The sequence below is a fragment of the Puma concolor genome, chromosome A2, assembly GCF_028749965.1.
Source record: "Puma concolor isolate L17-30 chromosome A2, mPumCon1.1.hap2, whole genome shotgun sequence".
NCBI lineage: Eukaryota > Metazoa > Chordata > Mammalia > Carnivora > Felidae > Puma > Puma concolor.
Window position 1 is genome coordinate 167,093,469 of NC_141668.1, and position 25,212 is coordinate 167,118,680.

At 49.4% G+C, this 25,212-nt stretch overlaps 1 protein-coding gene across 1 annotated transcript in view; it reads left to right on the forward strand.

The window, feature by feature from the left end:
* Nucleotides 1-23,651, forward strand: part of LOC147583825 (complement C3-like) — a 45,151-nt gene extending 21,500 nt beyond the window's left edge. Inside the window, exons 19-41 of the mRNA XM_086699300.1 lie at nucleotides 281-366; nucleotides 5,382-5,524; nucleotides 5,629-5,841; nucleotides 7,923-7,989; nucleotides 8,098-8,184; nucleotides 8,942-9,145; nucleotides 9,581-9,656; nucleotides 9,944-10,103; nucleotides 11,019-11,117; nucleotides 14,077-14,233; nucleotides 15,898-16,070; nucleotides 17,841-17,999; nucleotides 18,143-18,202; nucleotides 18,319-18,409; nucleotides 18,527-18,578; nucleotides 19,884-19,971; nucleotides 20,052-20,129; nucleotides 21,902-22,007; nucleotides 22,207-22,290; nucleotides 22,421-22,504; nucleotides 23,062-23,145; nucleotides 23,237-23,372; nucleotides 23,469-23,651. Coding sequence (XP_086555426.1) covers nucleotides 281-366; nucleotides 5,382-5,524; nucleotides 5,629-5,841; nucleotides 7,923-7,989; nucleotides 8,098-8,184; nucleotides 8,942-9,145; nucleotides 9,581-9,656; nucleotides 9,944-10,103; nucleotides 11,019-11,117; nucleotides 14,077-14,233; nucleotides 15,898-16,070; nucleotides 17,841-17,999; nucleotides 18,143-18,202; nucleotides 18,319-18,409; nucleotides 18,527-18,578; nucleotides 19,884-19,971; nucleotides 20,052-20,129; nucleotides 21,902-22,007; nucleotides 22,207-22,290; nucleotides 22,421-22,504; nucleotides 23,062-23,145; nucleotides 23,237-23,372; nucleotides 23,469-23,610 — 2,629 coding nt within the window. The 3' untranslated portion in view covers nucleotides 23,611-23,651. The remainder of the gene's footprint in view (nucleotides 1-280; nucleotides 367-5,381; nucleotides 5,525-5,628; nucleotides 5,842-7,922; nucleotides 7,990-8,097; nucleotides 8,185-8,941; nucleotides 9,146-9,580; nucleotides 9,657-9,943; nucleotides 10,104-11,018; nucleotides 11,118-14,076; nucleotides 14,234-15,897; nucleotides 16,071-17,840; nucleotides 18,000-18,142; nucleotides 18,203-18,318; nucleotides 18,410-18,526; nucleotides 18,579-19,883; nucleotides 19,972-20,051; nucleotides 20,130-21,901; nucleotides 22,008-22,206; nucleotides 22,291-22,420; nucleotides 22,505-23,061; nucleotides 23,146-23,236; nucleotides 23,373-23,468) is intronic.
* Nucleotides 23,652-25,212: the final 1,561 nt, after the last annotated feature.

Consider the following 25,212-nt stretch of genomic DNA (forward strand, 5'->3'; position numbering starts at 1 on the left):
GCTGAGACACCCCCTCACCTTAACCCCCCCCCCCAGGCCAGCTGCTATAGCGGCCCCATCTGGACCACTTCGTTTGCATGCACCCCATGCCTCTCTTTTCTGGAATCACTGGGCAACCCCACAACCCAGCCTAGAAAAAAAATCAAGAGTCAGGCTCCCTCTGTGTGCCCAGCCCCCACTCCTCCCTCCAACCTGCCCCTTGGGGCCCCTCCACACCAGCTCTCCCCCCAGGCCCCTGACACCTGCCTCTTTTTAATATCCCCACTTCTCCTCCATCCAGAATCTCCACAAAGATCATGAATATATTTTTGAAAGACTCCATCACCACCTGGGAGATTCTGGCGGTGAGCTTGTCGAACAAGAAAGGTGAGAGAAGGTGGTGGCCCCATGCTCACGAGTCAGGGATCCCAGGGCCATTGGGCATTTTCTCATCCCATCCAGAGAGATCCCCTGTTTCTTGGTGGCTGACACACTGCTCCCAGGTGACAAGTGGGGGTGTCAGATCCTGCTCTGTGGGTGACGAGTCAGCACCTTTTGTAAATAGATTTTCTTTCGAGAGCAGTTTTAGGTTGACAGCAAAATTGAGGGGAAGGTACAGAGAGTTCCCACATACATCCAGTCTACCCACCCCCGACGCACACAGTCTCCCTCGCGCAGACATGCACTATCAGCATCCCTCACCAGCATGGCGTATTCGTGACACTGACACGCCTATCGTCACCCCAAGTTCATCATTGACATGAGCGTTCACTCTCAGTGTTGTACGATCTACAGGTTTGGACACAGATATAAGGACATATGTCTACCATTGTACTATCATACAGAATAATTTGCAACAACAAACACGCTTAAGGGGTGGTGTTGACAGGGTGATGGGTGAATCCATTAAAATATGAAGGAGGTAGCAGGATGAAATGTATGATTGGCACATTGGCGGCCAGATTGTGAAACTTGGCAAAAAAAAAAAAAAGGTAACCAGGGGGTAGGAGGCCCACCACAGGGAGCTGGGGAGCCCTGGCCTAATGGGGGTGGTCTCAGGCAGGCCTTGGAGCAGGGTGAGGAGAGGGAGGCACTAATTTTAAGGCAGATGTGTGATACTTTCATGTGATCATTTTGAAAAAATCAACGTGAATGCAAAAAAAAAAAAAAAAAAAAAAAACCATGATGAACAAAATATCTCCATTGTAAATAGAAGCCAGCACTGAGCTGAGCCATCACGGAGTTTGAGGCAAGACGGAAAATGTGTGTGCCCCTCCCCCCCCCATGCCTGATTTAGGTACATTTTAAAGGTTAATTTTTTCGCTGAGCATTAAAGTAGGTGAAAAAATATTGAAACATTAAAAGGGAGGTATGTTAGGGGGCTGGGGTTGCTCTGTCTGTTAAGTGTCTGAACTAGGCTCCAATCATGATCTCACGGTTCATGAGTTTGAGCCTCATGTTGGACGCTGTGTTTTACCAGGTACAATTTTTTTTTTAAGTTTATTTATTTATTTTAAGAGAGAGATACAGCGTGAATAGGGAAGGGGCAGAGAGACGGGGAGAGAGAGAGAATCCCAAGTAGGCTCTGAGCTACCGGCCAATGCAGGGCTCGAACTCACGAGACCCCGAGATCATGACCTGAGCCGAAACTAAGAGTCAGATGCTTATTGACTGAGCCACCCAGACGCCCTTTACCTGGTACCATTTTTGACTCCCAACACATTATCTCATTCAGTGCTCACAAGAACCCTCTGAGGTTGGTACATTTATTCTCCGACAAATGAGGATACTGAAGCTAGGGAAGGCAGGTCACTTGCCCAAGATCACCAGGGGATGAACCTTTAAGGAACGCCATCTTAGAGGTTCAGAATTTATATTTTAGGATGGTTACCAGTGGAACTTGGAAATTTTAGACTCCTGAGATACCATGAATGCAAAGAGTCAGCAGAGTTACAAGCAGGGAGCTTCTCAAGCTTAAATGCCTGGATTCAAATCCCAGGTCGTCCGCTAGGCAGCTGTGTGGCCTGAGTCAAGTTACTCACCCTCTCTGTGTGCATCCATAAAACAGGCATAATACAAATAGTAGCCACTCAAAGTGTTGTGCGGAGAGTTTTTTGAGTTAATAAGTGTGGAGCCCTTAAAATGGTGCCTGGCACATTACAGATGTTCGATGAGTGTGAGTCATTATTGAAGCCAAACATATTTTATTTTTGTAAATTTTTTTTTTGAGAGAGAGAGAGATCTCGAGCAGGTGAGGGGCAGAGAGAGGGAAACACAGAACCTGAAGCAAGCTCCAGGCTCTGAGCTGTCAGCACAGAGCCAGATGTGGGGCTCGAACTCACAAAACATAAGATCAGACATGAGCTGAAGTTGGACGCTTAACTGACTGAACCACCCAGGCACCCTGGTTGATTTTTTTTTTAATTAATGGGTTTTCTTAAAAATTTTTTTAATGTTTATTTATTTTTGAGGGAGACAGAGACAGAGCATGAGTGGGGAGAGGCAGGGAGAGGGAGACACAGAATCTGAAGCAGGCTCCAGGCTCCAAGCTGTCAGCACAGAGCCTGACGCGGGACTCAAACTCATGAACTGTGAGATCATGACCTGAGCCGAAGTTGGACGCCCAACCGACTGAGCCACCCAGGGGCCCCTAATTAATGGGTTTTCTTAAACAATTTAGGTCTACAGAAACAACTGAGAATTACCACTCACTCCTCAATTCCCCCCCAATTCCCATCTCTACCCCTTTTTTGCATTAGGTGGTACCTTTGCCAAAATCCCTGGGACAACACTGATACATTATCATCAACTGTAGTCAAAAGCTAGGGTTCCCTTTCAGTGATGTACCTTCCATGGGTTTGGACCAACATGCGGTGACATGTAGCTGTCCTTCCAGGGTCACGGAGAGTAGGCGTTTCTCTGCCTCAAACATAACACGGATGGTGTGTCAGAAGTCACTCTGTGTGTGGTTCTCTCTCGCTCCTTCCAGCTTGTTCAAGGGAAAAGCGAAGTCTGGTGCAAGGATGTCCTCATCTCCTCTGTAGGTCTTGACTGAGTTGGATTAGCAAGGAGAGAGCAGGTCTGCTTTCTGCAGGCACAACGTGAGCTGGCCAGTATTTAACAAAACAAAACTGTTTTGTTTCCCTGGAGGTAGCCTCCTGTTTGTGGTGCAAAAGCTGGTTTTTCACCCACCAGAGTAAATTAAATCTGGCTTTAAGAATGTGAAAACATGGGGCGCCTGGGTGGCTCAGTCGGTTGAGCATTTGACTTCAGCTCAGGTCATGATCTCATGGTCCATGGGTTCGAGCCCTGCATCGGGCTCTGTGCTGACAGCTTAGACCCTGGAGCCTGCTTCAGATTCTGTGTCCCCCTCTCTCTGCCCCTCCCCCGTTCCAGCTCTGCCTCTCAAAAATAAATAAACATTAAAAAAATGTAAAAATGAATAGTAGATAAGAAATGATAACTACGTCCCATGACTATAACAGACCCCCCGAGAATGATGAATAATGACTGTAGGTTAGCAAATAAGGATTTTGTTCAAGTCTCTATTTTTTTCAACACTGAAGAATAGACACACAAAACTTATTAAATTATAATATATTTCTTTTTTAACTGCATTTTAAAAATATTTACTTATTTTTGAGAGACTGAGAGAGAGTGGGGGGGGGGGCAGAGAGAGAGGGAGAAAGAGAATCCAAAGCAGTCTCCACACCATCACCTCAGAGCCTGAGGCCAGGCTCCGACTCAGGAACCTGGAGATCATGACCTGAGCTGAAATCAGGAGTCAGATGCTTAACCACCTGAGCCAACCAGGTGCTCCAAATTTTTTTTTTTTTAATTTTTTTTTCAACGTTTATTTATTTTGGGGACAGAGAGAGACAGAGCATGAACGGGGGAGGAGCAGAGAGAGAGGGAGACACAGAATCGGAAACAGGCTCCAGGCTCTGAGCCATCAGCCCAGAGCCTGATGCGGGGCTCGAACTCACCGACCGCGAGATCGTGACCTGAGCTGAAGTCGGACGCTCAACCGACTGAGCCACCCAGGCGCCCCCAGGTGCTCCAAATTTTAATACACTTCTTGGTGCAACACTATTTTTATTTATTTTTTTAGTGTAACATTTTTTTTAACGTTTATTTATGTTTGAGACAGAGAGAGACAGAGCATGAACGGGGGAGGGGCAGAGAGAGAGGGAGACACAGAATCTGAAATGGGCTCCAGGCTCTGAGCTGTCAGCACAGAGCCCGACGCGGGGCTCGAACTCACGGACCGCGAGATCGTGACCTGAGCTGAAGTCGGACGTTTAACCGACTGAGCCACCCAGGCGCCCCAAATTTTAATACACCTTTGGTGCAACATTATTTTTATTTATTTTTTTAGTGTAACATTTCAATATGATAATGCTTTTGCAAATTCTGTTTGCATCAACCCTTTGCTTGAATATAACCTAGTAGCTGTTGAATCACAAATTAACCATCGCTTTTGCAGTCATTTTTACTCCTGTAGATCAGCACTGTCCACCAGAAATATGATGCATGTAATTTTAAATCTTCTGGTAGCCCCATAAAAAAAGAGGCGGTGACATCAATTTTATTGTACATTTTTTTAACCAGATGTCTCCAAAACATTATTCTTTCAACATGTGGTAAATATGTTAAAAAATATGTTGAAAAATATGTTGAAAAAAGCATCATCAGACTCATAATAATGTTATAACCATCTGTTCATATTTGAGAATAACCTATTAATACCTCAAAATTATGAAAGATGCATTTACTTGATCATCTAAGCCTCTGATGTATCATATATTTTATACTTGCAGAACGTTTCAATGAGGGTGCTACGATTTTTCTTTTTTAAGATTTTAATTTTATTTGTAAGTCATCTCCACACCCCACGTGAGCTTGAACTCATGGCCCCAGATCAAGCATCACACCCACCACTGACTGAGCCAGTCAGTGGAAAGGCGCCCCTAGCCTTTCATTGGAAATACTTTGATCTGTATTGTAGGATTTGCAAAATGTACAGCTGAAAAGGTAGGTTGGCGTATGCAAATTGTTCCAAACATGTGTTAAAGAGTTTTCTGAGCTAGCCACATTCCAAGTGACCAGGGACCAGAGAGGGCTCAGGCTACCATTTTGGAGGGCCCAGGTATGGACCCTTCGGGTGTGCTCGAGCCCTTCCCCCTGCACACCTACCTATGAGTAAAACTACAAGAAGAAAATGGAAACCGTACATGACAGTGACTCCCAGCTGCCACCACTATCGCTAATGTGTCACCTGTGCAATTGTTTAGCCCCTGGGCTTGCACAAACACAGGCTGAGCTTGACACAGCTCCCGCAGTGAGGGGTAAGCACTGAGAGCCTGTCCACCTCCTTCCCTTGACACTCCACTCCTGGGCAGGGATCTGCGTGGCTGACCCCTATGAGGTCACGGTGATGCAAGACTTCTTCATCGACCTGCGGCTACCCTACTCCGTCGTGCGCAACGAGCAAGTGGAGATCCAGGCCGTGCTCTACAATTACCAGGATGTTGGGGAGCTCAAGGTGGGTTCCCGCGGGGGCAGAGGTATGGTGGAGAGCTTGGAAGATGGCAGGTGTGGGGGGGAACCATGGCACATGCCCCTTGACTGATACTCTTTCCCTGGCAGGCGAGGGTGACCCTGCTCTACAACCCAGCCTTCTGCAGCCTGGCCACCGCCAAGAAACCATATCAGCAGATTCTGAACATCCCAGCCAAGTCTTCAATAGCTGTGCCTTTTCTCATCGTGCCTCTGAAGGTCGGCCTACATAACGTGGAGGTCAAGGCTGCTGTCGACAATCGTTTCCTCATGGATGGTGTCAAGAAACTCTTGAAGGTCGTGGTGAGTCCTTGGGGCACCTGCAGTGCCTTGTCCTTTGGGAGAGGCTCCTGTCTCCCCATGCTGTCAACCCAGGTTGGAGACACTGACTCTGAGACACCAAGAGTGTCCAGTGTCCAGCTTAGGATGTTTGAGAGTCCTGCAAGATTGGAAGCAAGGCCAGGATTAGGGTGAGTAAGTGAGGAACAGTTACATTTCTACACTTTCTTAGTGATGAACATTCTCAAAAATAATACTAGATCAAGTCATAAATAAAAATAAAGCCTGCAGGTGACTGGGGTGCCTGGGTGGCTCAGTCAGTTAAGCATCTGACTTCAGGTCATGGTCTCACAGCTCATGAGTTTGAGCCCTGTGTTGGGCTCTGCACTGAGTGGGGAGCGCAGAGCCTGCTTTGGGTTCTGTGTCTCCCTCTCTCTGTGCCCCTCCCCTGCCCCCACTCACACTCTGTCTCTTTCTCTCTCAAAAATAAACATCAAAAATTTTTTTAAAAAAATAAAAAATAAAAGCCTCCTATCATCTTTATTAATATTTTCAAGCAAAACGTGAGGTCATGAGGGTAACAATCTTTTAACGCAATATTGTAAGGAATCAAAATTAATGCCAAAAAACCTGTGATGAACAAAAGATCAAATTTTAAATACAGACAGTGCCAAGTCAAACCATAATCGGAGCCTGAAGCTAATGGAAAAATGAAGGCTCCCATCCACGTGTCTTTTTTTTAATGGTTGAAATTGTTTGGTGGTTAATTTTCCCCCGAAACCTTAAAGTAATTGAAAAAATATTGAAACATTGAAAAGCAAATGCTTTAAAACTCACAGTGTTATTTTACAGTGAAATGTCTTATTTATACTCATACCAGAATTTACCATAATATTTCTTTTCTGACTTTAATAGAACCAAACTCGAATTTTTTAAACAGATTTTATTTATTTTTAATTTTTTTTTAACGATTATTCATCTTTGAGAGACAGAGAGAGACACAGAGCATGAGCAGGGAAGGGGCAGAGAGAGGGACACAGAATCGGAAGCAGGCTCCAGGCTCCAAGCTGTCAGCACAGAACCTGATGCGGGGCTTGAACCCACGAACTGCAAGATCATGACCTGAACCAAAGTCGGATGCTCAACCGACTGAGCCACACAGGCACCCCTATTTTTTTCTATTTTAAAAAATATTTACATATTTTGAAAGAGACAACAGAGTGCAAGCAGGGAAGGGGCTAAGAGAGAAGGAGACAGAGAATCTGAAGCAGGCTCCAGGCTCTAAGCTCTGAGCTGTCATCACAGAGCCCAACATGAGGCTCAAACTCATGAACTGTGAGATCATAACCTCAGCTGAAATCAGACGCTTAACTAAGCCACCCAGGCGACCCAAGATTTTATTTTTAAGTAATCTCCACGCCCGATGTGGGACTTGAACTTACAACCCCAAGATCAAGAGTCCCATGCTTTTCCACCGAGCCGCACAGGCACCCCCAGGAGCACAATCTTAATTATCCCTTTAACAGGGGTCCCAGTGTGGCAACATGGGAAGAAACCCAAGAGGGCGCTGGAGCCTGCACAAGGCTCCCCAGAGCCAGTGTGTCCACAACTCCCAACTCTGCACCCTCTGATGCTGGTAGCTTGAAATCTACCGTGGCAGGGATATTCGCAGGATGGAAACTGCCAGTGCCACAAATCAGGATCTTTTCTTCCTGGAGAGGTGGCTATCAAATGTTTACCAGCATGCCATGGAGGAGACTGGGTCTCCAAAGGAAAATGTGTGCATTAGTACCAGCTTCAAGGAGAATGTGTGATGGAAGGGCACAAACAGCAGCAGTCCAGCATGGAAGGAGAGCTTCACTTGGGACATTGATAATAAGATAGCCCCTAGTTTAACTGAGCGCTACTAAGTGCCAGGCATTATACTCAGCACTTTATGACATTCTTTTATTTTAAGGACATTTGAGAGGCAGTGGGGTAAACTGACTCCCAGTCACAGAACTAGGATGGGTGATGCCATCGTGCCCATGCCCTGCTGATCAGCTGTGTCTGTTCTTTTATTCACCTGACTTCCCCCTCCCCCATCCCATCCCAACACTGTTCAGCCTGAAGGAATCAAAGTCAAAAAAATTGTGGCCGTTCACACACTGGATCCAGAAAACCGGGGCAGAAGTGAGTCAGCCACAGCAGAAGGGTTGAGACCTGGGGGTGTGGGGTAGGGGGTGAGGCAGGGCCTTGTGGGAGAGGGTGAAGCCACGGGTCCTTCCAATCCACTGGCAGACGGAGTGCAGCGAGCAGAGATCCACGCCACAAACCTCCGTGACCAGGTACCAGACACAGATTCAGAGACCAGGATCCTCCTGCAAGGTGAGCTGCCACTGACCCTCGCCCAGGAAGGCACAGCTCTGGAGAAGGGGGCCTAATTTCTCCGAATTCTGGGTGTATATGCTACCGTGCATCCCCTGCCTCCACTACAGCTAGAACAGCAGGCCACCTCCCTGATCTGTTTTATACAGGGTTCCAGGCAGTATTTAGTTCAGCAAATAGCCTTTGATGATAGAGAAGCTTAAATGAGCAACAGTATAGTTCAAGAGCAGGAAATTCTGGAACTAATTGCCTGAGTTGGACGACTGGAGCCAGAAGGGAAAAGAAGTTCCTGGAAAAGCACCTTGTAACCTGTAAGCTGTAAGGTTTTGGGGAGAGACCCTTGGTTTTCTCATCTGTGATGGGGTGAATAATAGTACCTATATCAAAGGCTTGTTGAGAGGATTAAATGAGATACTGTATGATGTTTCTCTAGAACAGCGCCTGGCAACAGCATGAAGCATGATCTAAGTATTGGTGACGATTGCTCTGGAATTAATTTGCCACTTGTAACGAGAGGCTCAGGGAGCAGATTTCTGTGAAGCATAAGACCCCCTTCCCTACAAATGTAGACACCCTCCCCACTCCCCTACCCCCGCCTCCTACCTCCTACCATCACGTCCCCTCAGCCCCCAACTGCCCCTGACCTCTTTGGCACTGGCTGCCTGGAGCCTGGGATCGCTGGGGACAGCCCTGACCCTTCTCACCCCACCCCATGGTGGGTGAGTTGCTTGAGCCCTGTCCTCCCGCCCGGTTGCAGGGACCCCGGTGGCTCAGTTGACTGAGGATGCCATTGACGCGGAGCGACTGAAAAACCTCATCGTGACCCCCACGGGCTCCGGGGAGCAGAACATGAAAAGCATGACGCCCACGGTCATTGCCGTCCATTACCTGGACCAAACGGAGCAGTGGGACAAGTTGGGACCCACAAAGCGAAAGGAAGCTTTACAGCTCATCAAAAAGGGTGGGTCTGCCTGGGAGACCCTCTCTGCTCCAGCTACTTCCAGAGCAGGGTCCTCCCTGAGACCCAGGCCCCTTTCCAGGCCATGCCCTTCCCCTAAGCTCCTCCCCTTTCAGGATCCCTTCTTTTCAAAGACCTCCCTTGACCTTTGCCCTCTCTGAGACCCTGGGCCCCTCTGAGCCCTCTAGAACTCCCTCTCTCCCTGAGGCCCCCTTGCCCTGAACCCCCTTGAGATCCTTCGCCTCTCTGAACCCCTCTCCTCTGAGAACTCCTTCCCCTTTTAGAAGCCCCTTCCGCTCTTCTAGCAGACTTCCCTGCTCAGCCCTGAGCCCCCTCATTCCTCCCTGAACCCCTGTCTAACCCCTCAGAGAATCCTTGTCCCCTGAGCCCCTCCACTCAGCCCCTGCTCCTCTGGAGACACTTCTGGCTTCCCTGCAGGGTACTCCCAGCAGCTGGCCTTCAGACAAGACAACTCGGCTTTTGCGGCCTTCCAGAACCGGAAAGCCAGCACCTGGTGAGTGGTCTGGCACCCCACTGAGCAAGGCGGCCTTGGGTGGTCCCACCAGGTCTCGCCCCAAGGGCCCTATGCTATGGACCCTCAGCCCACACCAATGAGCCGCCCACCTTGAGGTGCCACGTGGCCTGTGGACATCAAGCGCCCCCTGTGGCTAGGCTGGCCCCTGCCTTGGGTGGGGAAGCTGGGCCAGCCTGTAGGCCCCGCCCCTCTCTGCTCATTGGTTTCCTGGAATGGCAGTCTCTGGGTCCCGGAGGCGATTGGCTGACGCTTTGTGCCGCCCACAGGCTGACAGCCTACGTGGTCAAGGTCTTCTCTCTGGCAGCCAATCTCATTGTCATTCAGGCCGATGTCATCTGCGGAGCTGTCAGATGGCTGATCCTGCAGAGGCAGAAACCCGACGGGGTCTTCCAGGAAGATTCGCCCGTAATTGACCAAGAAATGACTGTAAGAGGCAAGGGTTTAGGGCAGGCTGGGGGGAGGGGTGGCTGTAGTCACAGGATAGACAGGAGAAAGGCTAGCCCTTTGGATGAGAGTGTCACTATTCCATCTGAAAGACTAGAGGCCTTCAGAATCTAGTGCAAAACAGAAGTCCCTCCCCCTTCATTCAGAAAATATAGAACAACTCACAGCTGTGGGTCTCTAAATGTGGTCTCCAGGGCAGCAGTATCAGCATCACCTTCTAATTAGTTAGAAATGTATTTTCTCAAAGCTGGACTCGAGATTCAGGAATCAGACACTTCAGGAGGAGGGCCTAGGAATCAGTTGCTACAAGCCCCCCACCCCCCGCCATATGATGCTGATGCATGCATAAGGTGGAGAATCACTGCCTTAGCCTGACTTTTCAGACTTCCAGTCTCACACCGTCCCCCTACCCCCATCCACATGCCATCTGCACTGAAAGGAGCCTTGCTCTACCCAGCCACGGGGCCTTTGCACATGCTGTTCTCACTGTCTGGCATGCCAACCCTGGTCATCCTGTAAGGAAATCTTTCCTGATCTCCCCAACTGAGTCACACTCCCACTTTCCAATCTCACTGCCACATCCACTTCTCCTCCTGCACTGCACTCACCAATTTGTTACGATATGTCTACTGGTGAGCCAATTGGTTCATGTCTGTCTCCCCTACTAGATGGGGAGCACTGTGGGGGTGGGACTGGTGTTGGGTTCTTACCCACCATCTTTTCCACAGCATGAGCAACAATTGCTGAATGAGTGAATATTGAAGAGTGTGGCCCACCTAGGGAGAGACACTGAGGAGATTCTCACCCCTGCCTTGACCTGCTGACCCTACAAGAGGTTTGGTCAGCATGTGGGGACATAGTGGTGATACTATCCTTATTTCCTGCTTCCCATTCTAGGGTGGCTACCAGGAGAATAAGGAGAAGGATGTGTCCCTCACAGCCTTTGTTCTCATTGCATTGGAAGAGGCTAAAGATATTTGCAATGATCAGTTCAATGTAAGTGTCCACCCACCTTCTCCTTCTCGCCTCCCTACCCATGGCACATCCACCTTGGAGGGTGAGGTGTTGCATTAGGGTGATTCCCGATCCTCCCAGTGCAATAGCAGCCACCACAGCAGCCATAATGCCCATAAAACCATAATAATTCCCAGCATTTTTGAGCAGCTAACTAAGATGCTCATCTAAGTGCTGCACATGCTAAGTCCTGTAATCCTTCTAAGAGTCCGAGACGTAGGCTACTCTTCTTATCCCCAGGTTACAGAGGAGAAAACTAAGACAGAAAGAGATCAAAGAATGGGTCCTTTCTGCCTGCTTTACCCTGTCCAGAGAGTGTCAGCCAATTTCAACAAAAGTCCCCTCAGCCTGCTTTCCCCATCCCTGCTACATGATCAGTGCAGCATACCTTGCTGCTTCCCTGAAGAAAAGGCACAACCCAGACCCAAGCACACATCAAGGCTACTCTCTTAGTTCAGGAGATCTTTTAGGAAATTTTCCAAGGGGCCCATGACCCCAAAAAGGAAGTGATTACAAATATTGGCTCACGGCTGTCTCTTTTTCCTCTGGTTTTGGTTCTGAAGCATAGAAGCTTAGAAAGGTGGACTCCCGAGAGTCTCTGCAATTACTCCCTCTGCTTTGTCCTGGGGTTTGAGAGTGGTTTGTTTGACCTTAGCTTGACAAGGTGGAGAGCCCAGGATTTTACCTCAGGCAGCTGCCCCTCCCTTCATCGGACTCAAGATAGAGGGGACAGGGCTGTTGACTTGAGGGGCTCAGAGGGACCCAGGCCGTTCTGGGCCCAATAATTCCTCTCTCCCTGCCATCCAGCCTGCCCGGCAGAACTCGGCTGCCTTCCTTGGGGAAATAGCCAGACCAAACCTAGAGCTTTCAGATACCCATAGGGGAAATTCTGATTGGCCCACCCCGGGTCAGGTGGTCATACCTGGTCCAATCAGCTGAGGGCAGGAAGTAGGTCTTACTGAGCAAATATGGCTGCTTCCACTGTGGCCGAGTGAATGAAAGACCGAAGTTTCTGCAAAAGTCAAGAGTAGATGGAGAACAGGCAGCTGGGCAGGGAAGCTGGGCAGCTGGGAAAGGATTAGTTTCTGCTGCAAGGCACCAACATTTTCTTCTACAAAATGGCAACACTGTAGCAGGATTCTTGCAGAGAGAGTCGTGACATAGAGGCTTATTTTCCAGGAAGCAACTTTATTCGTGCCAGCAGGCTCAGTTGGGTTTATACCCTAAGAGCTGAGCCCCTAACTCCAGGTGGCATAGTGTTTTACATATCTTTTACTCCTTTGTCTCCCATATATGGTAACACACAAACATGCAGTCTGATCAAGGGATCTCATGTTACAGGGTCATGAGGGATGTCAAGTACTCTTTATAGCCAGGTTGCCTGAGGTTTTGTTTTTGTTTTGCTTATTTTCCTTAGGGAGGGGCCCTACCACAACAGTATAACTGAGCATAGCATAGGCTATAGAAGCAGATTGCTGGGGTGCAGATCAGGAGTGTGCTGGAACTAGGGTGCCTTGGGTGGCTTGGTCGGTTGAGCCTCTGATGTCAGCTCAGGTCATGATCTCCCTGTTAGGGAGTTCCAGCCTGGTATTGGGCTCTGCGCTGACATCTTGCAGCTTGGAGCCTGGAGCCTGCTTCTATTCTGTCTCTGTCTATCTGCTGCTGTCCTCTCTCTCTCTCTCAAATACCAATAAACATTAAAAAAAAAAGTGTGCTGGGATCAGTCTGTGAAAGCCAACCGTTAAACTTCCAGGACTTTCACAAGCTAGTTGTTAAACACAATCATTCTTTTCAAGCAAATTATGTAAACTGACTTTAGACTAAACACTAAGCATTAAAAGCAAAGGTAAGAAACACTCAAAACTCATCACTTCCTGATTGTTTTATTACTTTCCCTCATTATCTATGACAAATCTATCCATCTCGAGGTTATGTACCTATAAGGTGGAAATGCTATCTACTTCTGTGCTACTGCCCCCCTCCCCCCAACTCTGCATTCACTGACTCCACATAGTTTGAAATTGGCCACGGTAATATTTACACCAAGAAAGTTCACGGACGCTGCACATCATGTCTTCCTCCTTCCATCATCTCTCTGGGTCTCAATCTTGTCATTCGTGCAGTAGAGATGATGATGAAAATAATGCCAACCCCATAGGATCCTGAAGTTCAGCGATTGCCTGTGTGACTGCCATACAGTAAGTGTTAGCTGTGAAGCTGATGATTAGAGAAGAGGTTTCCCAGTGGGGTGCTGAAGCTGGGTCATGCTAGGTCATGAGTGTCTATCTGCATACATATTCTCCCCTTTATGTTCAGGGCCATTACGTTCGTAGCTTGAAATTGCCCACAGTGGGAGCATTTACACCACAGTAATTGGCAGGCGATAAAACAGACCCCTGGCCCCCATACACACTCCGGAGAGCTGGTGCTTAACTGTTACCAAAACACCACTGGATATATAAACTGTCCCAGGCACATCAGAGTTACTCAGAAACAAGGCAGTTCATGCATACTAAAATGTCTGGAAACCTGCCCCCCCCCCAAAAAAGAAAAAAAAAAACATCCTAAACAAATATGTACCAGGGACAGAAACCATCTTCGCACCCAGAAATTGACATTTGTGTGATCCTTACCAGCTCTTTGTGGCAGCAATATCCACCTTACCAGGGAAACCAATCCTGTTTCTTTTTTTTTTTTTTATTTTTTAATTTTTTTTTTCAACGTTTATTTATTTTTGGGACAGAGAGAGACAGAGCATGAACGGGGGAGGGGCAGAGAGAGAGGGAGACACAGAATCGGAAACAGGCTCCAGGCTCTGAGCCATCAGCCCAGAGCCCGACGCGGGGCTCGAACTCACGGACCGCGAGATCATGACCTGGCTGAAGTCGGCCGCTTAACCGACTGCGCCACCCAGGCGCCCCACCAATCCTGTTTCTTATAGAGCCTGGAGCGAAGCATGGATAAAGCAGGAGATTATCTTGAAGCCCACTACAGGAACCTGCGGAGACCGTATTCTGTGGCCATTGCAGGCTATGCCTTGGCCCAATTAGGAAGACTGGAGAAAGACCTCCTCAAAAAATTTCTGAGCACAGCCAAAGGTGAGTGGCAGCCTGGTGAGGTAAAGAGGCATGCATGGCCAGGGTTTGGGGGTGGTCATCTTGAGCTGGCATGTGTGGCTCTAAGCTATGCTACGACGGGCAGCTTCTGGTTGAGCTGGAGTGGATGGTGCTAAGCCCTGCTGGCTGAATGGGTCTGAGGTGTGAGAAATCCTCACTGTAAGCTACACAAGAACGTGGCATCATTCATTCAACAAGTGTGTGTTGAGCACTTGCTATGACACAGGAGAAAAGATGTGAGCTCTGAGGTCAGACAGACCCAAATTCAAATCCCCCTCTGCCACATTCTCACTGTGCGACTCTGTAAAAGTCACTGACCCTCCCTGGACCTCATCTGAAGAAGATACTTACATCATAGGTGGTTGACAAGATTGAAGGAGTAAGGCAGGTAGAAGGTCTAGCATACAGTGAGAGCTCTATTCCGATGTTGTTGTCATCATTATCTCAAGGGTAATTAGGATTAGATAAGATAATGCCATAGGGAATTTAGCACAGTGCCCAGCACATAGTGAGCACTTAATCATTGGCTCAGGTAATATACTGCATCAGGTTTGCACTCACTGATGTAACATATGTCAGTACATATACTGAGGTGGTTTAGCACAATGGAAGCTTGTTGTTGGTGGACAGCTCTCTTCCAGACAGTCGTGTGGAGATCTGGGCCTCTATCTTTTCATGACTTTGCCACCACGGGGTGCTTGGGATCCACTCCATCTAAGCATAAGGGGAAATGGTCAGGTGGATTGTTTAAGGGAGGTAGACCAGGCATGGAAGGGGCCCCTAACATTGCCAGTGTCCATTCCATCATCCAGAGTTCAGTCATGTGGCTGCACCTGCCTGCAAAGACATATGGGAGATGCATTGCAACTGTGTGCCCAGGAGGAGGGAGCAGTGTTTTTGTTTTTTTTTTTAATGTTCATTTATTTTGAAAGAGAGGGCATGAGCAGGGGAGAGGCAGAGACAGTGGGAGACAGAGAGTGCAAAGCTGGCTCTGTGCTGACAGCAGACATCCTGATGTGGGTCTTGAACTCCTGAACCGTGAGATCATGACCTGAACCAAAGTTGGAAGCTCCACCGACTGAGCCACCCAGGTGTCCCTGAGGAGGGAATGCTTTTTAATGATGATCTCTGCCACAAGTGCTTTCGTGGGCACTTGGGACATCGCAGTGAATACAGCACAGCCCCTGCCAACATGGTTCACACTCCAGTTGAGGAAACAAATGAGTAAATAGATTGCTATAGAGCATCACAGTGCTAGGACAGGACAGCACATGATGTTTTAAGAGACAGAGGGAGGGCCTCACAAACTCTTGGGGTGCCATTGAAGCTGAATTGTGCAGGATGGGATTAACCAGGAATACATAGAGGGTACAGAATATGAAAAGGCCCAGCAAGTAAGAATGACCATGGAAAGTTTAGGGAATCTCCTGTAGATCAGTGGGGCTGCAGTTGAGAATTGAAATGGAAGAGTGAAGGTTAATGAAAGAAGAGAGTGAGGCAGGAGCCAGCACATTGAGGGCCTTGGATGTCAGTCAGGACACCTGAACACCAAGAAGTCTATTGTGAGTCTTTTTCTGAGTTTTCTTTGAGCCATCCCAAGACTGGACAGCGCAGTGAGCATGGGGGACTGGGGGGTTTCTCTGCAGAGAAGACACAGTGGGAGGAGCCTGACAAGAAGCTCTACAGCATGGAGGCCACATCCTATGCCCTCTTGGCCCTGCTGGTGCTCAAAGAATTTGACTCTGTGCTTCCCGTCGCAAACTGGCTCAAAGAGCAGAGAGAATACGGAGGTATTCTCCACAGATATGGCTCCACCCAGGCAAGTGACCTCATATCCCCCATGCACCTGAATGCCTACTTCCTCTGGCTTCCCACTGGCCTCTCAGAGAAGATGTTAAGACCAAGAGGGGCCGTCCTTCTGTCCCGCAACCATAGTGGCTGGAATGGATTTGAGAGATCAGGCTTTTTTTGTTGTGATCCCACTGGCATATTCTAGACTACACTCTGAATGCTCAAGCTGTGATCTGAGGCTCCTCATATCCTGACCATGTTCTCAGTTCCACCAGGCTCCCAGTGTTACCTCCTAACTTCCTGTGTGTTCTAGACTATGTTCTCAGTTCGACAAGGCTCCAAGTGTTAGGCCATATCTTCCTGTGTGTTCTAGACCAGTTTCTCAGTCCTACCAGGCTCTCAGTGTTAGTGCATATCTTCCTGTGGGTTGTAGACCATGTTCTCAGTTGCATCTGGCTCCTAGTGTTAGCTCAATCTTCCTGTGAGTTATAGACCAGCTTCTCTAGTCTACCAGTCTCCCAGTGTTAGCTCATGGGTTCTAGACCATATTCTCAGTTCCAGCTGGCTCCCAGTGTTAGCTCATATCTTCCTATGTGTTCAATATCATGTTGTCAGATCCAGGATGCTCCCAGTGTTAGCCCGTATCTTCCTGTGGCTTCTAGACAAGGATCTCAGTTGTACCTGGCTCCCAGTGTTAGCTCATATCTTCCTGTGTGTTCTAGACTATGTTCTCAGTTCGACAAGGCTCCAAGTGTTAGCTCATATATTCCAGTGTGTTCTAGACCAGTTTCTCAGTCCTACCAGGCTCTCAGTGTTAGTGCACATCTTCCTGTGGGTTGTAGACCATGTTCTCAGTTGCATCTGGCTCCCAGTGTTAGCTCAATCTTCCTGTGAGTTATAGGCCAGCTTCTCCAGTCTACCAGTCTCCCAGTATTAGCTCATGGGTTCTAGACCATATTCTCAGTTCCAACTGGCTCCAAGTGTTAGCTCATATCTTCCTATGTGTTCAAGATCATGTTGTCAGATCCAGGATGCTCCCAGTGTTAGCCCATATCTTCCTCTGGGTTCTAGACCAGGTTCTCAGTTCCAACAGACTCCTAGAGTTAGCCCATATCTTCCTGTGGCTTCTAGAAAAGGATCTCAGTTGTACCTGGCTCCCAGTGTTAGCTCATATCTTCCTTGGGCTCTAGACCATTTTTTCAGTTCCACCAGGATCCTAGTGTTAATTCGTCTTACTCTGGATTCTAGCCCATGTTCTTGGCTATTCTAGCACATCATCCAATCTCTCCATCTGGAAGGTGGGTTCTAGGATATGGGCTTCCGGCTCCAGTTTGAACCCCTTTCTTTCTGGAGGGCTATCAGTCACATTCTCAGTATCCCTTTTGGATTGTAGACCATATGTTCAGTGTTCCCAAGCTCCAACTTCATTCTTCTGACACAAACAGATTCTATATACATTCTCAGTGACTCCAAACCCTTGTCTTAGACTCTCCTCTGGATGGGCCTGGGCACACTCTCAGTTTCAATTTCAGTCTTATGCCTGCAATTTATGGTGGATTCTAGACTTGTTCTCAGTGTTTCCAGGATCTTGTCTAAACCCCTGTCCCTTGGAGAATCAAGAACATGTCGTCAGTGTCTAACAACCCCTAATCTTATCCTCACCTTCTCTGGGGCAGGGGGTCCTAAGCTATAGTCCCAGTAGCCCCCTCCCTCTGATCTGAGTCTCTTTCTTCCCCAGTGGGTTCTAACCACTTTCTCAGTCTCCTGGCTCACCCTCTTTCTTTCTCATGGGTTCTAGGCCACCTACATGGTGTTCCAAGCCTTGGCCCAATTCCAGAAGGATGTCCCTGACCACAAGGATCTGAATCTGGATGTGTCCATCCAACTGCCCAGCCACAGCTCTGTCATCAAGTACAGAATCTTGTGGGAATCTGCTAGCCTCCAGCGGTCAGCAGAGGTACAACTGCCTAGCCAAACCCTTGCCGTCCCCCTCCACAACAACCAGTGTTTGCCACAGGCAAGAAATAGGGCATATGACTGTAGCAACCAGGGGAAGGCTTGGTTCCCAAATCCTCTCTCTTCTCTCCCTGCTCCCTGCAGACCAAGAAAAATGAGGATTTCGTAGTAACAGCTAAAGGGAAAGGACAAGGCACCTTGTCGGTAAGGAACAGGAACACACACCAGCTTGGCCCGCCTTCTCTCAGCCCCTCTGGCCCCAAGGGACCCTCTTCTCAACTCAAGTGGGCTGACACTGCATTGCCCTGTGATCTCACCAGGTGGTGACAATGTACCATGCCAAGCTCAAAAGCAACCACACCTGCAAGAAGTTTGACCTCAGGGTTGATGTACGACGAGCTCCTGAAGATGGTAAAAGAGTTAAGACCCTACCTGTTACCCTTCCCCCGCCCTCATTCTAATGTCTGCCTCCTTCCTGAGTTGGGACCCAGGGACACCGCCCTCCCATTTTTCTGTCTGTGTTTCTAGTCAAGAGGCCTCAGGAAGCCCTGGACACCATGATCCTTGACATCTGTACCAGGTAAGTGATGGGTCACTGGGGGTTATCTTGGCCATTCCTCTGTCTATAGCAAGACTTCTCCTTTCCATGGCCTAATCCTTTCTAAGAGCATATTGTGCATCTGGTATTGTCTGAAGTACCTGCCAGGAGGTGGGTACCCCAGGCAGTCCTCACTTTGCATTGGCAGTCCAACACGAGCGATGGCCCCATAACCTGAAATTATTCAAGCAGTGTCAACAAATCAGTGGGGGAAGTTGCCATTGTTGCATGACCTTTAAAGCATTTTATCACAGCTTCAGAACTCTCAAACTGCCAGTTAGGAAGGTACAGAGAAATGGAAACTACAGTAACATGAGAATTTGTTTAGCATGCTGTAAACTACAACATTAGAACATGGAGATAACAAGCAATTCTTGTTCTCCTTTGTAAAACACTTACCAAAAGTGCTGTGGGTCTTCCTTCTGTTGTGTCACTTGGGGTAGGGATTGAGCAGGCATCTTTCCTATGACATAGTGAACTGTCACGCTCCCTTCTAAGTTAGGTCACCTTCCACCTCTAATCTTTTGAGCAGCCGATGTCACAAGACAGCCGGTCGGTCCCTCCAATGGCAGCAAGGGTGACATTCCCACAGTCTGCTGTTCCTTCTCTAACTCCGTTTCTGTGCTTTCAAATTTTACCTCCAGTGTCTTCATTTCTCTGCTGCCTTTCATCTTGGCTGGCAGATCCCTCTGCCAGTTGACCAGTTTTGTGAAACGTCATGCGGTTTATCCCTGGGAGATAAGGAAGTACCACAACCACAGGCCTTGCTGTCTGTGCATGAACTACTCAGTGACCCATCACAGACAGACTTCGAAAGGAATGACGTGATTGGTCACTGACCGTGATGCGTGTCTGTGATTTGCACAATGATTGGTGGACTCGAGATCCAGAGACAAGATTTGTATTCGTACTTTATGCAATTACGACTACTGTACCCTGGTGCTGGGGGCCTGGCGTTATTGAGCTAGGCCATGGTAACATTTTCTCGTCTGCATTTTCTGGACGAATTGAGGCATGGAGAGGTCAAGTGACTCATCAAATGTCATATGGAGCTGGGATTTGAACCCGTGCAAAGGGGCTCCAGAGCCTGAGCTTTTAGTCACCTTGACCATGACACTGCCTTTCCTTTATTCCATTTGGGGAGTGTTTCCCACAATCTAATATCCTTCTGTGCTGCTGTGTGGGAACCAGTAACCCCAGTCTCTGACCAGACCCCCTTGTGCAGACACTGTGCCCCAGGGCTGACCCTACCCTGGGACCCAAGTGCCCTCTCCCTGCCCTATTCAGGTACCTGGGAGACCAGGATGCTACCATGTCGATCCTGGATGTATCCATGATGACTGGCTTTTCTCCTGACACTGGTGATCTCCACCAGGTGTGAAGGGCTTGGGCTTGGGGGCTGGCATCAGTGGGCAGGGGTTTGAGGACGATTTCACAAATCTTACCTTTCCCCAGTTGAGCAACATCATTGGAAGATACCTCTCTTTGTGTGACATGAACAATAAGAACACCGTCACCATCTACCTGGACAAGGTAAGGCTTCCAATGGGGATCTGACATCTACCAGGCAGGCCTCCTTCTGGGCCACACCAGGCCCAGTCTAGAAAGTGAGGGGTCTGTGCTGCTGGGTGATGGACGGAAGGGGCATAAAAAGAAGGTGGACAACCCAGGTCCTCTCATCTTTTCTAAGCAGCTTACCTTCTGACCAGTCTCATTCCAACCTCATTTTACACTTGCTTCCTCCAACTTCTTCTCATCATAGTCCTAAACAACTTTTGAAAGGAGCCACTTGGGTTTAAAAAATAAAGTGCTCAGTGCTGAAAAGCATCCTGCTTGCTCCGCACCCCCTGGGTTTTCTCTCTCCGTGTTTGCTTTCCATCTGACTTTCTGTCACTGCCTTCCTCTCTAACATTGACTTGAGCTTCCTCCTCTCCCCTACTTACATCTTTCCGTTTCCCTATCCTCACATGCCCCTGCTAACTTCCAAAATTCCCAAAGTCCCCTCACCCCATATTAGTCAGCATAAGTAACACTAGCTGCTGTAATAAGCCTCTCAAGAATATGAGGGTCCCAACACAAGAGTCTTGTGCCTCCCACTCAGGTAAAGTCCAGTTGTGAGGCTAAGGGAAGGGTTTTCTGCTCCACACACTAAGTCAGGGATCTGCTCACATTCCTTCTTGGGGCTCTGCAATCCCTAGGATCTTAGAGTCCTCTGCTGGACCCCTCCTCCCTGGAAGAAAAGAGGATTGTGCATGAGCTAGTGGTTGACGTTTTCTTGTACTGGAGTTTTTGTGCACTTAAATTTTTATAGGATTCCAACCTTACAGGGAAATTGCAGAGCAGTAAAACACAGTTCCATATACTCTCTACCCAACTTCATTAAGTGCTAGCCTGTTCCTCCAAGTACACCTGTCTATGCATATCTATTTCTGTTTCTCTCTCTCTCCCTTTCTTTGTCTTTATTTTTTCAGCTTGAATGGGGTATCATTGACATATAAAATTGTGTAAGTTTAAGGTGCATAACATAATGATTTGATGTATGTGTATATTGGGAAATGATCACCACCATAAGTTTACTTAACACATTTATTACTTCACATAGTTTTAATGCATGCGCGCGCACGCGTGTGTGTGTGTGTGTGTGTGTGTGTGTGTGATGAGAACTTTTAAGATCTACCCTCTCAATAAGTTTTTCTTTTCAATTTTCTAATGTTTATTTATTTTGAGAGAGACAGAGAACACAAGCAGGGGAGGGGCAGAGAGAAGTAAAGACAGAATCCCAAGAAGGCTCTGTGCTGTCAGAGCAGAGCCCAATGTGGGGCTCAAAGTCACAAACCCATGAGATCATGACCTGACCTGAGATAAAGAGTCGGATATTTAACCGACTATGCCCTCCTGGTGCCACCCCAACAACTACTTTTAAATATCGCATTCAGTACCATTAACCGTGGATGTTTTTATGGGCAGAGACAGCAGTCTGGTGGCCAGAACTCAATCACATGGCCACACTGGACTAGGAAAGGAAGCTGACAGGGATAATGTAGCTTCAAGCCTTGGATAAGTGGAAAATGGCTGTGTTGAAGTGCTCATCAGTCTTTTGGTGGAGACTCCTGCTCCCTCACTTTCTCCACCACTGTCTCAACCCACAGGACCCTATGCTGGGCTCCGTTCCGTGTGGCCCCACTGACCAGCCTCCTCCTTCCCCCCAGATCTCACACGACCTGTCGCCCCACTGACCAGCCTCTTCCTCCCCCCAGATCTCACACGACCTTTGCCCCACTGACCAGCCTCCTCCTTCCCCCCAGATCTCACATGACCAGGAGGACTGTCTGACCTTCAAGGTGCACCAGTACTTCAACGTGGGGCTTATCCAGCCCGGGTCGGTCAAGGTGTACTCCTATTACAACCTGGGTGAGCAGCCCACCTAGGGTCTGGGGGGCCTGGGGGGCCTGAGGGTCCAAGGGATCCGTGCGAGGCGGGGGCCTGAGGGTCCCAGGGTTGGGGACCTGGCCTCTCCAGGTCTGAGGGACTGGAGTTGGGAATCCAAGCCCCTGGGTCTCTGGGCTGGAGGCCCTAGCCCTCTGACACCTCCCTGCCACTCTGCCCACAGATGAGAATTGCATCCGGTTCTACCACCCAGACAAAAAAGATGGATTGCGGAGCAAGCACTGTCACACAGACGTGTGCCGATGTGGTGAGGGTGGACACAAAATTTTCAGGAAGTGTTGGCCCCACACCCAGTGGACACTCACACGGACCCAGGGGCGGGGGGCCCTGGACATCGCGTGTAATACAACCATGTCCCCCACTCATCCACCACACAGAGAACTGCTTCATGCACCCAATGGATGAAAAGATCACCCTGGACGAGCGTCTGGACAAGGCCTGTGAACCAGGAGTAGGCTACGGTGAGTGGGCACATGCACGTGGGTGCCTGGGTGCGCGACACTGTGTGGCCATGGCTGTGTGTGTGACTGGCTGTGAGTGCCCCTGGCTGCATATGGCTATACGTCAGCCTGTGGTTGCAGCCGATGTGTGTGTGGGTGTAAATGTGTTATGAGGGGCCATGAGTGCATGGGGAGCCACGCTAATGAGTCGGCCGGGTGTGCAGCCAGTGTGAGAGCGGATATGGTCGTCTGCCCGTTGTGTGTGTGACATTGTAGTCGTGCCAAGCCATGGAGATGAGAGACAGTGCTTGTGGGGGATAGTGGATGGGAGGTTATGCATAGGACTCCACTGTGGTGAGTGTAATTGTGCACATGGCCGTGTGTGGCTGTGTGACGTGGTGGTTGTGGGAAGACATGTGGCAGGTGTGTTACTGGGGGGCAGGGACTGTTGCACGTGTGGCTGTGACCCTGCATGTGTCTCCTTGGGGACGCCATACGCCCAGGTGCGCCTGCAGCTGAGGGTCCCCGCAGCCCCCCTTGCCCATGACCCCCCCGTCCTTCCCCTCCTCCCCCATCAGTGTACAAGACCAGGCTTCTCAAGAAGGAGCTGTCAGAAGACTTTGATGATTACGTAATGGTCATCGAGCAGATCATCAAATCAGGTCAGCCCTGCAGTCTGTGTTCTGTCTTTCCACTTCCTTCTTGCTGGTTCCCTGCCCTCCCCCACTCAGCGTCCCTCTCTGTCCCTTCCAGGCTCTGATAAGGTGCGGGTTGGACAGGAGCGCAGGTTCATCAGCCACATCAAGTGCAGAGAAGCCCTGAAGCTGCAGGAGGGGAAACACTACCTCATGTGGGGCATGTCCGCCGACCTGTGGGGAGAGAAACCCAAGTGAGTGTCAGCCCTGTGCATGCCCCACACCCCGCAGTGAGTCGCCCCTTCCCATGCTTTCCCTGCCCTGATCCTGACCTGTCGTCCTCCCCGCAGCATCAGCTACATCATCAGGAAGGACACCTGGGTGGAGCTGTGGCCAGAGTCTGATGAATGCCAGGATGAGGAGAATGAGAAGCTGTGTCAAGACCTGGCCAACTTCGCTGAGAACATGGTTGTCTTTGGCTGTCCCAACTGACCCCTGCCCACAGTCCCCACAATAAAGCTTCTCTGAGAGTTCATGTGTCTCCCAAAGTCGGAAGGTCTCGGAGAGGGAGGAAGAGGCAGCTGTGATCCCCTGCTTCCTCCCCTGCAACTCCTTCCTCCCTGTGGATCACCTGCACGTTTGCTTCCTCCCCCGGGGAGCCCGTGCCCACATGCACCTGCACTGCACCTGCACGTAGTCTGAAGTGAGCCTGCGTTTGCGCCAAGTGCTCACCTACTTGCTTTCTTTCCACCTGCATCGTGACCTGTGTGTCCTCTGCCTCCTCCTCTGGGTCCTCACCAGTATCTTCACCTACATCCTTCTCTCATCCACTGTGTGGGTACCAGTATCCTCACCTGCTTTACCCCAGCCCTCACGAGCATCTTATGCACGAGGGCTCCACAGTCCTCTGCCTCCTCACCTTCATCCCCACCTGGATCCTCCCCCTCCTCATCTTCATCCCCACCTGGATCCTTCCCTTCCTCACTTTCCTCCCACCTGGATTCTCCGCCTCCTCATCTTCCTCCCACCTGGACCTTCTGCCTCCTCACCTTCCTCCCACCTGGATCCTCCGCTTCCTCACCTTCCTCCCACATGGATCCTCTGCCCTCTCACCTTCCTCCCACCTGGATCTTCCCCCTCCTCACCTTCTTCCCACCTCGTCCTCCACCTCCTCACCTTCATCCCCACCTGGATCCTGTCTCCTCACCTGCCTCCCCACCTGGTTCTCAGCCTCCTCACCTTCCTCCCACCTGGATCCTCTGCCTCCTCACCTTTCTCCCCACCTGTACTCACCTTCTCCCCACTTGCCCCTCATCTGCAGCTCGCTTACAACTCCATTCACTACTTTGTGTGAATTCCACATGGCTTTGCCCAGGAGGTGATGATACAAGGCAGAACAGGCGAGTTTCCACTGTCGATCAGTGAGCCAGGGAGGGGAAGGCATGAGTCAGCAATCAAGGGCTGAAGGGGGGGGGGGCGGTTCAGGGGATATTGTGGTCGCAGCATCACCTGAGCTGCATGGGGGGCAGCAGCCACAGGCAAATGGTTTCACTGTCTGCTGATCGGAACTGGGCCCCTGGATGCCTCTTCTGATTAATAACACCACTAGTAAGTCTTGGTCTATAGAGGGTGGGATCCAGTTCCTGACTCTAGATGAGGTCATCACAGGAAAATCCCTGAGCCTGCCAGTCACCCCTTCTCAGCCCATTTCCCCTAAGACCCCAGGACCTGTGGTCCCCACCTCCCCATTCCCTGAATATAGGGGAAATAGATTCACAGCACCCCTGCTCCTTCCAGCATGTCAGGCACCCCTGTCAAGGGGAGACTCAACAATTCTCACCACTCACTAGGTGTCCCAGCCTCACTAGGTGACCTCTGACCAGACGCCCGCCCACCCGCCTTCATGTCCTTCTTGTCATGTTTTTCATGCCAATTTCTCCCTTTCTTCTGCCCTGGGATTAATTTCCTTCCTTTTGTTTTTAATACATTGATATTTTTTTGTTTGAGCACCTGTGGTTCCAGACTGTGACAACACAGACAAGATCTTTGAAACTCACATGCTAAAGATAGCATGCAGTTGATGTGTCCCATCAA